Raw genomic sequence first — 15173 nt, forward strand, 5'->3', positions numbered from 1 at the left:
TTATTCGCTGGGGCATCCATCAGGCTGATGCTTTCACAGATGCATCCCTGTAAAGCTGTTCTGTCTGGCCAGGCAAAAATATCTCGGGTCTGTTTCACATGCAGTTGATAAATCTGAATGGCAGAACATCGTAATGTTCTGCCAGGAGCATGGAAGGGCTCTGCAGACCTTACCTGACCCTTGCAGAGTCAGTGGGAAGGTAATTGTCCTGGTGACCTGTTGGTTAGACTGGAGTTTCCTCCTTCCCAGCATGAGGATCTGCTCACAGTGTTGTTGATAGTTCTTGCAGAAGAAATGAAGTTAGAAATGCAGGAGTGATTCGATAGATGAGTTTAACTTATGCATATCTTGTCTGAACTGCAGCTCAGTGGGTACCAGATAACCCCTGGTGTCTGCAGTTTGAACCAGGCTCGGCATCTGTTGTGTAATTCCTGAATTATAAGTTGTATGGAAATAGGGTGTCTCCTCCCTTCAGCCCCACTGCCCACACGCTGTTTCTGTCATCACGTGCTCAAACACTTGGGCTGCAGACAGGTAACTGTTTAGCAGTGGCTTTCCATTTTTATTGGAAGTTAGTGCACCCAGACTTTGCACTGCACTGTCAGAATCCCTGCTCCCTGCAGCCACAGGGGAAATGTCTGTGTCCTGCAGAGAGACAGTGCCACTGGGGCTGCCTGAGGTGACCGCTGGTCTCATTTCTGCTGTGGGGGGGCAATGCTGGTGCTGGAAAAGAGCAGAAATTGCAGCAACATGAGCAAATAGACTCAGGGAGGGGTATGGACACAGTGGGGGATGTCCTTTCATAGCACTTCGGATTTCAAGCCTTTACAGGAGATTTAAAGCTGTACAAAGAGAGAGCAGATAGGAGTTAAAAGAGAGAGTAACCCCCGACAGAGATGCAAGAGGAATCAGACTGGCACAGTAAATAAGGCTGAATCCTGTGTTATATTAAAGGCAGGCAAGGGTTTAGTCTCCAGGGGAATGAGGCTGGGTCGGGGGCTTGCAGGGAGCTGTGGGGCTGAGCTGTGCTGCAGTTCACCAGGGCTGTGCAGCAGGGGTCATCCCAAAAATAAAGCTCTGGTCTAAAAAGGGGACCAGAAGAAAAACAACTCAAGGGCCTTGAATTTAGGAAGGTGCAAAACTGAGAGGGTTCTCTTCTGCTTAGAGTTAAAAGTGGGATAGGGATGAGTGGAACAGGTTTTGCAAGAGCTATCCCATAAACGTGCTGGTGCTGGTGTAAGACCTCAGGGATTGCTTTTCTTCTCCAGAGGTGATACACAGAAAAAAAATAAACTGGGAGACACTCCAGGAAATGTTTCCCAAGGACTGGAGGAGAGACCTTCTGGTCTTACTTGCTGTGGGAGAGGACAGAGATGCTCTGGGGATAAGTGGGCAACTGATGAACTTTTTTTAAATGTAATTTTTTTTTTTTTTTTGGCAATTTAGAATAAGGACTATGCTATTTGCTAGCAGATTTAATAACAAATGAGACATCCCTTATAGAAAAATTATAAATACTCATAAATGGGACAGAACTGGCATGGGAAAGCTTAAGGCAGAGAAAGGCCAGTGCCTGACTGAGAGTAATGAGTGTGTGTGTGTGAAATATCACTGACTGGGAAGGAGGGGTAGTAGCCTACATCAAACATGTGATCACTGCTGCGATGCAGAACTGTTGGAGCTCTGAGGGGAGAAAGCTGTAACAGCAAGTATCATCAAATATTCAAAACAGTATTTATGAGCAGCGTAATTACATCAGAGCCCAAAGACTTGTGACTGGCCTTGCCCACCTTGCAGTCACTGCTTGCCACCCCACATCCTCAGTGAACTTCTGGAGGTGTCAGGGTGGAGAACCCAGAGCATGGTTTCTGAAAATCCCTTTCTGGGCTTTTCCTAATATTCACCAACTGTAATTAATCAGATGGTAGTGTGAGAGTTTTCCAAGCGGCAGTGGCTTAGGATGGTGGAGGTGATGAAGTCTGTCAGAAGGACCTTCTTTCTGGGACAGGCACGGGGTGGAAAAACAACTGACTTGTCCTCCTGGTGCTCCAAACCTGATCTGTTGGGGCAGCATCCTGTGATTCCTTCCTGTGTGTGATGCTTTCTGAGAGGACGCAGTCCCAAGCCTCCTCCCCCTGCAGTGCTCCAGCAGCTTGCAGGTGGCCTGGGCTGGAGCCAGGGATGCTCTGTGGTGTGATCCCGGAACAGAAAAGAGCATCAGGGTGCCAGAGAGCCACGGAAACTGGCCGGGCACGTGTTTTGCTCTCATTGGGAACAGCACACAAAAGAATCGCTGACCTCGTTTCCGTGAGGCCGCGGAGCTTGTGTTCCTCCCCAACGGGGTGTGCAAAGCATCAGTCCTGCGAGAAGGTCGTCCTGCCTGCCTGCCTGCCCATGGGAACGGGGGAAAGACTGGAGACAGCTCAGCATTTCGTACGAACTTGGAGCTGTGGGGATTTTCTGTGCTGTTGGAGGGGCGTTTCCAGCCGGCTGCACAAAGCCTCTGGGGGGAAGGGGCCTGCAGGAGTTCTCCAGCCTGGAGTGCTGGAACACCGCATGCAAGGACTCTGACCTCTGCAGAGACGCCGCAATGTGCTCCGTGGGGCTTGGTCTCGGCGTTAGGAACGTGGATTGATGCGTGTTAAATAGTGTGGGACAGAGGGATCAGGCCTGCCCTGCTGAGCTGGCAGTGACCCCCGCGCAGGAGAAGGTTAATGCTGCACTTTCCTGGTCTCCAGGCATCGTGCTGCAGGCTCATCCTTACCCATTCTGGGCCAAGGTGCTGCTTTTAGGGTTTTTCCCAGCAACTGAGATATTCAAGGCCATGTTTTCTCTCTGTGTCCTTGCTGAAACCCAGGGGTGTGTGAGCAAATGGGCTCCAAAGCTGCGCAGGGTGGACCCTGGCGAAAGCATCACCCCCTGTGCATCTCAGAATCATAGAATATGCTGAGCTGGAAGGGACCCATCAGGATCATCAAGTTCAGCTCAAGTCCACATCTTTGGAATCCAACTCTTTCTTTGTGACCAGAATGTATTTTGAAGCTCTGATGTGGGTGTAGGTTGTTGGTGAAAATAGTATTTTTTCCCCCACTGGTATGTGGCACTGTATCAAAAGTTAGCCCTATAAAAAAGAAGTTTTCTTTGTTAAATATAGTTTTCTGTGTAAAAAAAGAAGGACCAAAAAAGGGTTGTATAGGGTAACCCATGCCATTTATTAAAGATACAGTGTGAAAAATGACCCAAATGAACTTGCAGCACGTGAAAATTTGTCCTTAGAGTGCTGCTGGCTTCAGCAGCTGCAGCATAAAATGTGCATTTGCAGCTGATATTTGAAAATGCAAACAGAAAACAAGTCCTTAAACACTCTTGTTCGACTGGATGCAAAATACCTTCTTGGGTTTCTCTGAGGGAAAAGTGTAGCTGCCCCTAAGCTGTGGTTTTCTATTTGCCTTGACTGTCAGTGCCAGGGATTCTAAAAACCCAAATTAGAGCCAACAAATAAAAGAAGCTGCTGCCACTATCAACAGTGATGCTGCTCCAAATTCCAGTTATCCCACTGAAATGGGAACAGCTCCTGGCTTGGGAGACCATTTCAGAGATGGCTTTTCTCTATGTTACAATGCTGCAGCACTCTGATTTTCACCTCCAGAGTGCAACTTCTGTTTGTTCATTTGAAAGCAGAGTTGGACTGTCTCAGTTATTCATCACTATCGTTAGCACTTGAGGCATGCAAAACAGTGGTGATTAAATTATTGCATTTTTAAATATTTCTAGCAACACAATGTGGTGGCTTTGCTCATTCTTAGCCTTTGAAGCACTGTCAATAGAGAAATGCATCGGGCCTTTTGTGGGTGTTCTCATTGTGGTCAGGCTCAATTCAGACTGCAGTACTTAAAGGATTTTTAACCTTCAGATTGCTTTATGAACACTAATCCTCCGAGCAACCTGAAAGAAGTAGGTTAAATATGATTTCCATGGTGGGGAGACTTACTGACTCGTTCCACGACGCGGAGAATTAGTGTCAGATGTGGGATTAAAGCTGGAGTGACCCCTGACAATTATTCACAGGGTCTGGCTCTGCTTTCATTTATTCCAGATCCTTTTCCCTCTTGCAGAAGCTGTGTTTTTAGTGCAACTGGTTTTGCTCCTGCTGCAGAGACCAGGATGAAGTTGTGCAGTTAAGCTGCTTGTGCCAGTAGTGGTTTTCTGAAGGGATGACTATGAAGACACATACTAGATGTTCCAGGTCCCTTCTCATGGGTTCGGGTTATTGCTTTCAAGAAAGCTGACTTTGGAAAAATTCTGGCTGGTGATATATGTCTGGAGAGCATTTGAGGTATATTTGTCTTCAAATACTGTTTTCAAGCAGTGTTGCTGGAGGCTGAGGGTATTGGGTGTAAATATCTGCACTAAGGTTGTCCCCTGTCTCTTCTGTCTCAGGCAGAGGCGTGGTGAGAACCATCCTTGGTTTCAAACCCCTTTTTATTGCCATGGCTCCACCATCCCCTTTTCTGAAATGAGGATTTTCCAGGGGTGTTCCGCCCTGGCTTAATTAGATAAAGTGGTGGGAACTGCACATGGAAACGCTGAGCAGTGCCACACCTCTGATTGCTCTGATTCAGCTGGACAGCTGCGTCCAGCTGGGCAGCTTGCGGTGTGGATGCTTCTCCAGGCCTTTCCCAGGCTGTTTGGAGGCTCCTCTGAGGGCAGCAGTATTCTCTGCATTGCTGCAGGTGAAAGACTGACCGCTTAAACAGGCAGGGAAATACGTTCCCTTGATGTAAAGGCTGGTAATTAGCAGCCAGTGCTAATCAGCAGAGGAATCTGAAGTGCCCTTTCTCTGCATAGACAACTGATCTTTTTTTGCCTTGGGCAGCACCTTTAGATGTTGCCTTTAAAAAATTGTGTCTATTAGAATTTTAGAGTAGATATAAAGAAGGAAGTTTTACAGGCTGCCCAGAGCAGCTGTGGCTGCCTCATCCTTGGCAGTGTCCAAGGCTGAGTTGGATGGGGCTTGGAGCAACCTGAGATAGTGAGGGGTGTCCCTGTTCATGGCTGTTACTAGATGACCTGTAAAGGTCCTTCCCAACCCTAGCAATTCTACGATTCCATGACATTTTTCGTGTGTTGTAAAAGCACCGGTGACTCCCCTCTTAGTTTTGCTGGGCTGGAGACCTCACCCATCTCTTACCATGTGTGGTCTTGAGGGGCATTGCTCTTAACATGGCAAATAGCTGCAAAAAGATGTGTTGCCTACCTCCAGGTCGGGGTGTTGATTTTCCAACCTGAGCATCACGTGAGCTATGTGGGGAGCAGAGCCTTGATGCTCTTTGTGGCAGCATAACAACCTGTGGTGGCAGCCCTGAGGTGCACAGGAGCCCCTCCAGCCCCAGGAAGACATGGGACAGCACTGCCATGCTGCAGCAGAGGCAGTATTCACCCAGGACACTTCATTTTATCCAGCTTTTATTCCATAATAATTTTCTTCTGTGTTGGCACTGCCAAAACGGAATGTATTTTAAGCAGCCGTGTTGCACACTGTGCCTGCACAGTGGCCAAACATTTCACTATCTTTTATTCCACACGGAACACAAACACCTCCTGCCTGGCTTTAACCATTTCCGCTGCCTGAGCATCCTGTTTGCTGCCAGCTGCTCTGTGGGGTTCATCGATCTTGCCCTGCTGGCACCAGCAGTTGGTTAATTTGTACACTGAAGAAGGGAAAGGCTCTGCAGCCTTTATTCCTGAAGGCTTTTATTCCTGAAGTTGGAAAATAAATGTCTGAACATGCATTATCTACCTAAAAAAGCCAGAAGAGACACGTTACTGCAAATGCAGGAGGTTGAGAGGCCCGCTAAGAGCAGCTTTCTTTTCATTTTTTATGTTATTAATATAATCCAGAAGATTTTTGTGCCATGGAGAGTCCACCTGGCCCATTTCATATTGCAGCACATCAGCCATTAAGGCAAATTCTTGAGAAACTCTGGAAAAATGGGACCTGGCAGAGTGGCTGCAATAGCAGTAAATTGTGTTGGCCATGTTTTTATCACTAGGCTCAGTGTTTTTTGGCAAATGTCTGTTTTAAACAGAGACAAGCCAGAGGGAGGAATAAAGCACTCAGAATGCCACTTAAGGGCATTTTTCTGATGAGATCTGAAGCCCAGGGGAACTGTGGGTCTGGGTTGGTCCTTGACTGGGCTCTTGGGTAGGCTGGTCTCTTCCTTCTCCAGCCTGGCCCACCCCAATAGCTGATAATGGAGAAGTTATGGAAGAGATCAAAACTGGTAACAAGAAGTCATAATTGTGAATCTTACATAGAAAAAAATTGGGTTACCAAATACTGCCTTGCATCATGCTGTCTGGATGCCACGTAATGCATCTTTTGAGATTTTGGCCTCGTTTAGCTGAAGACTCACTCCCAGACTGGTGGAGCTTTTATCTCCTGGCTTTAAGAGAAAAGTGGCAGGGAAATGTTATCTGAAATGTTCCGCTTGGGCCATACCTGTCATGCAGAGAAGGGTAGGAAACAATAACTCTGAAGTAACTTTTAGGCCAGCGTAGTTCTAAGCCATGCCAACTTTGCATTTGCAGAGCTCCTTTTGCAGGGATTTTGGTTGTCACCTCTCCCTTCTGCTTCTCCCTCACCTCTGACCACGGACAGCCTGTTCATCCACCCTTGCAGCCCATGCTGAGGCCTCTGTCTGCCCCTTCCTTGGAAGCTGACAGGAATTTTGTCTGCTGGATCCTGCGGATGGCCAGTGTGGGATTTCACTGATGGAGCTCAGCAGGAGGTTGTCCTTGGGTCCCTGAACCATGGCTCCATTAAGGCTGGAAAAGGCCTCTAAGATCAAGTCCAGCCGTGAGCCAGCACCGCCACCACGTTCACCACAACCATGTCCTCAAGTGCCACATCCACACTTTGTTTGAACGCTTCCGAGCATGGGGACCCCATCACTTCCAGCAGTCTGTGCTGGAGCTTGACAGCCCTCTCCCTGCAGAAATTTTTCCAGATATCCGATCTAAACCTTTCTTCCCCAGCACAACCTGAGGCCGTTTCCTCTTGACCTTTCACTTGTTACCTGGAAGGAGAGACTGACAACCCACCTCACTGGAGATGATCAAAGCAGGGGGGAAGCTTCAAATAGAGTTCCATCAGAGGAAAACCATGACAGCCATCAGCTGTCCCAGGACCTGCTGCTGTGGGTTCATCCAGCTCCCTTCTGGGGCTGGTGCTGAGTTTCCCTTCCCCTCTGTGGAGCTGGCACTGTTTTTCCTCCGCTGGGTGCCCGTGCCTGGTGGCTCGTGCTGCCAGGAGAGGCTTGTTGCACACCTGTGGAAGTCCAAAGGTGTGAGACTGGCACATTGGCAGCCCCATGCCTGGATCCTGCCAGCTGGTTGTGGGAGAGCCTTGCTGGCTTTGCCAAGGCCTGCTGAGGGCACGACGCTGTGACTTAGCAAGACCAGGCTGTCCCCACCCAGGCTGAGTCACCAGGAACACGGGCTCTGGGATGTTGGCTGCCTGGCTGAGGGTGTGCTCCACTCACAGCGCATGTTTCTGCATTGCTGCCTGATTGTTGGGGTGGCTGGAGGCTCCTCTTGCCTTCCTGTTGGTTGGTACCCGGTAGAATTTGCTGGCTAGGGGATGGATTAAGATACACTTTGTGAATTGGTGTCTGAAAAATAAGGAGAGCTGGAAGTTATCTCGTTGGTCCTCTGCTGCTGAAAGCGTCTCAAAGTTTGCACCAAAATGTTACATGTGACTTGGCTGAGATTTTTTTCTCAAACCAATTACCTCGAGCCTAGAAGGAATTAAGATGTTCATGCCTGACAGTGGAGGGAAGTAATGGGGTGGTGTGTTTTTGTTGGAAGTGTAAAAGTGGTATATGGCAATCATTTAGCCTCTGTCCTCATCTCCCACTGGTATAAACTTGAACTGAGTATCTTAAATTGAAATGTGTTTTAATGGTGTTTCCTGATGTCAAGAGAACTGCAAGGTATAAATTTATTGTTGTACTTGTGTATGGGATTTTCTGTGCCTGCTTTCAGCTGTGGTTTGTGAAAGCCAGGGCAGACTCTGGGAAGCTTAAGTTGATCTTACTTAAAAACACACTCAATTACGTCCTTACAGCTTACCCAAGAGCTCGGGCATTTTGGGAGCTTATAGCAAATCCTGCAGTGAAAACTCTGCCCTTCCCAAAGTCTGCAGACAAATTGCAGAGGTGCTGGGTTAGCTCTGTGCTGATGATGCCCCGGGGAGTGAATCCCACTGCAGCAGAGGTGCTTGGTCCTGGAGCCAGCAAGTCTTTTCCTGGAGGGATGTAGTTCTGAAAATGAGCTCCTTTTACTGCCTTGGCCCTTTCTTTGCCTTGCAGCTCAAGCATGTTAAACCGATTAATTATTGGGATGTATCTGGTGGGGATCGTACTGGGAAGGACTGGGCATTTCATGATGACTTGTGCAAGGGGTTTTGTGTGAATGATTAATTTTGCAAGTGGAAAAAGCATTTGGCTGAGTTTGTGCTCTGTGCAAGGCTCAAGAGCTGCATGAGATGGTGCTACCCTCAGCTCCCCTGTGCAAAGTCCCATGCCCTGGAGGTATCTGGTGAAGTACCTCTGCACTGTAATCAGTGACTTCACAATGTCACAGAATTTAGGGATGAGTAGCTGGTGTGAGTCTGATGTCAGAGACGTGCTTTGTGTTGTTGTTGTTGTCAAAGTTTTAACCAGATGTCGGGAGTTGTGTGAAAATACTGATGTTCCTATAATTGCATAGAGAATCAAGGGACTTGTGTGTCCTAATTTTAGGGTGCTGGATTTTACAACTTCAGTATTTTTAACATGTTTTGAGTGTAGAAGAATCTTTCTGGGTAACTGTGTTTTAAAAGTGAGTTTCATGAGTTGACTGTGTTTTAATGAGCAAAATCTCAAATGCTTGAGTGAAGGAGCTGGGGGGGAAAACTAAATACACAGTATTAGGAACCGATATTCAGCCAATGCCTGTTAAATGTTCTCCAGACAAATGTGCAGCAGCAGAGGCTGGGTGTTGTGGTGTGTAAGAAATGGGCTTTCCAGAGTCTCAGGGGGAAGGAGGCAGCAGTGCTTCATGCAGGGACTCAGCTCCCGCTGTCTCTGCACGCCTCTGGAGGTGTTCAGGAGATATTCAGTGTCCTGTGTGTTTTCTCTGGGAAGTGTCACAGTTGTGTATTATTCACTGTTGCTTTCGTAGTCTAGAAGAAACTCAGTGTCTCTAAGGTAGGTGGTGGCAGGGTGAGCGACCAGCGACATGGGAGGAGGGTGCAAACAGCTGACAAGAAAATGGATTAACTCACAGAATTTTAACTTTTATTAACTTTTCTGCTCTGGCTCCCCAGGGAAGAGAAGAACCAGTCCATCATTGTGAGTGGGGAGTCGGGGGCAGGCAAGACGGTCTCTGCCAAATACGCCATGCGCTTCTTTGCCACCGTCGGGGGCTCTGCCAGTGAGACCAACATCGAAGCCAAAGTCCTGGCCTCCAGCCCCATCATGGAGGTAAGAGCTGCACCATTGTCCTGCTTTCAGTGGTCACTGTGTCTCTCCGTAAGTCACAAGTACGGTGAGAACTGCTGGTGGCTTGCGAGACAGGTCTGATTTACAGCACTGCAGCATCCTGGAGCTGGACTGAAATGCAGAAATGCACTGATGGCCCCCGTTTAGGCCACCTCAATTGCACTTGCATTTGATGGTCTTAAAGCTGAGCCTGAGTATCCCCAGCACAGCTCCAGGAGCTGGGCTTTGATGGGACTCCATAGTGGAGCACCCAGGCAGTGCAGCCAGCACTGTTAGTGTTTTATCATCTTCTTCCTCCTTTGTCACTGCGTGGTGCCCCCTAATCTCCTTCTTTTATTGTACAAACATAGAATAGGAAAGAAAGGGATTAACTGATTTGAGACATTTCAGTGCATTTATTTTTGTTAGTTTTCTGTTGCTATCAATCACGTATTGGCATCTTCTCCCAGGCAACAGCAACAGGACAAAAGGACATAGTCTCAAGCTGTGCCCAGGGAGGCTCAGGTTGGACATTAGAAGGAATTTCTTCATGGAAAGGGTGGTCAGGCATTGGCAGGGGCTGCCAAGGGAGGTGGTGGAATGCCTGTCCCTGGAGGTGTCCAGGGAATGACTGGACGTGGCACTCAGTGCTCTGGTCTGGTGACACGGTGGGTGTCAGGCACAGGTTGGAGTCAATCATCTTGGAGGGATTTTCTAACCTAATTGATGTGTTATAGGGCAATAACGAGTCCCATTATAGGGAAATCCTGCTCTGAAGGAAAATAATTCTTCTTATAAATACGAAAGAAAGGGAAAAAGCAGCTTTGTTTCCTTTCACTGAGGCCAGATGCTGAAAATAAATGCCAAAGTGTCTAAACCCCATTTTCCAAATAGATTTTGGGGTCATGAAGTGCCTTCAGTTGATTTGGGCTTTTCCAAAGTCCATGAAGCACTTCAGACTCGTGTGACTTTCTTTCCAAGGCAGGAGCCAGCAGTGCTGCTTTAGTGGAGTATGGTGTTGTCCTGTGCTTAACCTTAGGCTTGGCTCAGCCTTTAGGGAGGCTTCCCATTGTGGTGCCTTGTGCCAGATTGTCTGATAGGCACAGAGGTGGTGGCTGATCTGGGGTGAGACCCAGCCTGACAGGCAGCACGTGTGGTCTGACACCCTGCTGCCTGATGGGGCTGAGCTGGAGTGTCCAAACCAGTGATGGTGCAGGTGAGCAGTAAGAAAAGCCAGCAGGTGTGTGGCTGATGGGGTAAACTCACGGATTTTCTGCAGGTTTACTCCTGGTAAACCCGCTAGTTTACTCCTGTCCTCACCCATCTCTTCTGCCTCTGTGAAATGTAGCTGCACTACCAGGGGGCACTTAAAACCATCCAAGAAAAAAATTCATAGCACACACCATTCTTCTGTATGACCCCAGAATTTTATTGCTCTAATTTTCCTGCCTGTGTTCAGTTCTGGATGTAATTTCTAAGTGCTGAGGCCAGGCAACCTGCCTGTCTTTATTGGAAATTGATGAGAACATTGCCTATGCAGAAGAAAAACATAAAAGAAAACTGCCTGGTTTGCAGAAAAGCCCTGAGTTAAATGTGCTTGGGGGGAAGGAGACCTGTCCAGGGAAGCTGCTGGTGTTGACTCTGAACAAAGGTGGGAGCATCCTGTAAGGTGGCACTGGAGTGTTGAGGCTGTTGGGATGTAAATGATTTACTTACTGTACAAATACTCGTTGCTGTTTATGTGCATTTTTCTTCCATAAAAACCCTGGAGGTGCCACATTTTCAGTGAAGAGTCCTCCCCAAAGTCACACTGTTGCTCTGCCTTCTGCATCTGGGAAGGGGTTTTCCTCAAATTCTCCTGTAACTGTTTATATAACACTGATTGCAAATTGAAGTGCTTAAAAATAAATCAGAAATTCAATTAAAATTTAATTTTTAATTTCGCTTTTTTTATGCAGGCCATTGGAAATGCTAAAACAACAAGGAATGACAACAGCAGCCGCTTTGGGAAATACATTCAGATTGGCTTTGATAAAAGATTCCACATCATTGGTGCCAACATGAGGACATATCTGCTGGAAAAATCTCGGGTTGTATTTCAGGTGAGGAGTTGTGGGGCTTTCTCTTTTTTTTTCCTTTTGGGTGCTGTGTTCCAGGAATTCAATAGTCTGGGTCTTTTCTGTGGATTAAAAAAAAAAAAAGTCAAAAATCTTTTTACAAGTAGAACCACAGAATCACTGAGGTCAGAAGTGACCTTTAAGACCATCAAGTCCAACCGTCCCCCAGCACTGCCAAACCCATCACAGAATCATCATCATTGAATGGTTTGGGTAGGAAGAGACCTTAAAGATCACCTCATTCCACCCCCTGCCACGGGCAGGGACACCTTCCACTATCCCAGGCTGTTCCAAGCCCCGTCCAACCTGGCCTTGGGCACTGCCAGGGATCCAGGGGCAGCCCCAGCTGCTCTGGGCACCCTGTGCCAGGGCCTGCCCACCCTCACAGCTGTGATTTTTCTCCTGATACCTAACCTAAACCTACTCTCTGTCAATGGGAAGCCATTCCTCTTTGATCTGTCCCTCCATGCTCTTGTACAAATTCCCTCTCTGTCTTCCTTGTGATCACATCCCCAGGTGCCACATCCCCACGACTTTTAAACCCCTCCATGGATGGGGACTCCACCACTGCCCTGGGCAGCTGGGCCAGGGCTGGACAACCCTTTCCATGAAGAAATTGTTCCTAATATCCAACCTAAACCTCCCCTGGCACACCTTGAGGCTGTTTCCTCTTGTCCTATTGCTTTCTTGATGGACACAGCTTCCAGATGTGTCTTTCAGACTCAGTCTTGGAGTTCTTTATGGTTCCAACATGATGACCCTCATCCTGAGCTAAGGTGTACCTGGGAGACTTGTTGGATAAAGAGCCAGGGAGAGCAAATTGCAGGCAGCAGTTTTGAAGACTAAAGAGGGACAGGAGAGTGGCGAGAAGGCTGATGTCTCTGCCACAGCACATCCCTTGGGTTTCTTGGAGAGGCTTTATAGGAGAGCTTTCTTGGTTTGTGCTTGGGATATACAGAAGCACCTGCAAAAATTATGTCCTTACACAAAAAAAAAGTGCCCCAACTACAAAAATCCTAAAAAATTGACAACTTTGAGAAGCTGTGAAGAGTAAACCACCTTCTTTGGGTGGGAAGTACTTGCTGCCTCATTTAGCCTGGTTATTCCAGGGAGGAATAAGAGGTGGAAGGTAATACAGAATTATTTCCTTTCTTTGCCAGATGGGCAATGTATATTGGTCAGGCTTGGCACCTCCTTCCTCCCAGGTGGCAAGGAAAAATCTTTGTGTTGGTGTCGCTGACAGGGTCTTGGTGGTGGGAAGCAGGGGACGGGACCAGGGTGGTCCTGGGCTCAGGGGGCAGCAGTCTGAGGGTGGGAGCAGTGCTGTGACCTCTCTGTGCCTCTGGTAACTCGGCGTTTCCCCGCAGGCAGAGGACGAGCGCAACTACCACATCTTCTATCAGCTCTGTGCCTCCGCAAGCCTTCCAGAATTCAAAGACCTTGGACTCAGTAAGTGCTGTGCTCTGGTGGCTGCTGCCTGGGCCTGAGGGCAGCAGGAGCATGTGGTGGGGTTAGAAATGCAGGTCACTGCTGGGGCCTTGTGTGCCTGTGCAGTGGGAGGAGGGGAGGGAGATGAGCTTGAAGGGCCTCTGCTCCTGGGTGGAGCACAGGTTTGCTCACCCCGTCCCCAGGGATGTGGCAGCTTGGGTGAGGGTGGGAAGGTCCTGGCAGAGGGTGCCCAGAGCAGCTGTGGCTGCCCCTGGATCCCTGGAAGTGTCCAAGGCCAGGTTGGATGGGGCTTGGAGCAGCCTGGGATAGTGGAAGGTGTCCCTTTAAGGTCATTTGCAACCCAAACTATTTTGGGATTCCAGGATTCTGTAAAAATTGGCAGCAGAACTGCAGTGAAACTACATGCTGTGGTAGATGCCAGCTGATGCAGGGAGATGATGTGTTAATATTGTACCAAGCTTGCATAAGGTGTGTATTTTAAATGTGAGTGTGGGCTGATCTGGCCAGTGTCTTGGCAGGAGTGGTTGTGTCCTTTGAATTCATTATTACTATTTTTTTTTTGAAGGCTATCTCCTGGAATGGGTTGGGTTTTTCCCCCAGGATTTGCAGCAAAACCTCTGTTAAGCACCTGATTCAGAGGGTTTGCACTTGCAGCAGGGGATGCAGGGATGTATTTTAATTATTCTTTTATCTTGAGTATTTGCTGTTGCTTAGAGAGAAAAGCAAGGCTTAAACCAGGCTTTTTACCTAGTTTAAATAGTGAGCAAGGCAGGTTCTGATCCCACCATAGGATCTGGTAGAAGTTTCCATCCAGACTACAGAGGAATGGCAGATGAAGAGAGGGGACTTCAGTTTCTAGGTAATCCTGAGCATGTCTTAATGACCTCTTGGGTCACTGTAGGCACATTGCCCACACAGAACACACATCACTTTGACCACTTCTAAGAGTTTCTGCCATGGTTATATGCTTCATTTTTAAAAACATACCCTTGGTAACAATGATCTCTGCTGGCATATTAAAATTCAGACACAAATTATTTCAGCGCAGCCTGGGACATGAGTTGACGTGTGAGAGCTCCAGCTGTGGAACCACTGCTCTTTTCTTGGGAACATGTGGATCAGGGGAAGTACCAGTCTTACTCATCACAACTCTCTGAAAGCGTCATCTGCGTTTGTGGTGACTAGTAGGAGTGGAGGCTGAGAGGCCTTTGCTGTCCTGGTGCATCACCCAGGATGTGTTTGTGCTGTTGTGACTGTGGCTCTCAGCTTCAGCATCTCAGGGATGAATGTGTAATGGCCACAGCTGGCAGTGCAGGAGGAGTGGGTGCCAGGGCCATTAGCCTGCCAGGAATGGAATTACCCTTCTTGGGTAATTTCTAACCAAAATTTGGTGTCAGTGCATGTCAGTCTCCAGCTGCTCTCTGTGGCACTTTGCTGTGTCACAGCATGCACAGGTATCCACCGTGTACTGGAAAAGAAGCAGTTCTTTCCAAAGGTAAATGTGTGTCCTTGGTGTTTCCTGCCCTCTCACCTTGCAATAGCTGAAAAATGCCTCCCCAAAGTGTTCTGGTGGCTGTCAGATGTGGGGCTGCTCACAGGCTTGGTGGGGACAGGGATGTGGGTCCGTGAGCCGCTCCTGCTGGTGTGACGCAGGTTCTGCCTTGGCCTGTGGAATTGCAGGTGCTGGGCAGTGGTCTGTGAGTGCAGAGCTGCACAATTCACTTATTTCTCTTTCTTTTGAGTGATGTTTTTCATTTCCAGCTTTGCCTTGGATTTACAAGCCTGTATGAAGATAACTAGTTTGAACTCAGATTTATTTCCTCATGTGAGCTGTACTTACAGTCAACCTTGTCTTCCCAAGGCTTAACAAAACAAGCGATGTCTTGATGTGAAAGTCCACTTTTTATTACTCATGGGGGAGGATGTATATTTTTCCATATAAAAAACAGGAGCTGTTGCTTCTCCTTTGGGTCTTGCCCATACAAAGAATTGTTGTTACTTCTTTTTATGTTGCAAGATGCTGGGAAACAAAAAGAGCCTCTAAACATACATGAGCGCAGCAGAGCAAACCAGTGTTGGCTTC

At 47.9% G+C, this 15173-nt stretch overlaps 1 protein-coding gene across 1 annotated transcript in view; it reads left to right on the plus strand.

Annotated features, from left to right (window-relative positions):
- Positions 1-15173, plus strand: part of MYO5B (myosin VB) — a gene marked incomplete at its 5' end in the record, with an annotated part of 119775 nt that overhangs the window by 10770 nt on the left and 93832 nt on the right. Inside the window, 3 exons of the mRNA XM_042028169.1 lie at positions 9371-9527; positions 11483-11626; positions 13009-13090. Of these exons, the coding sequence (XP_041884103.1) occupies positions 9371-9527; positions 11483-11626; positions 13009-13090 (383 nt within the window). The remainder of the gene's footprint in view (positions 1-9370; positions 9528-11482; positions 11627-13008; positions 13091-15173) is intronic.

This window comes from Corvus kubaryi, unplaced genomic scaffold, assembly GCF_017639235.1.
Source record: "Corvus kubaryi isolate FWS band 111438036 unplaced genomic scaffold, C.kubaryi_AGA036_p1.0 37308, whole genome shotgun sequence".
NCBI lineage: Eukaryota > Metazoa > Chordata > Aves > Passeriformes > Corvidae > Corvus > Corvus kubaryi.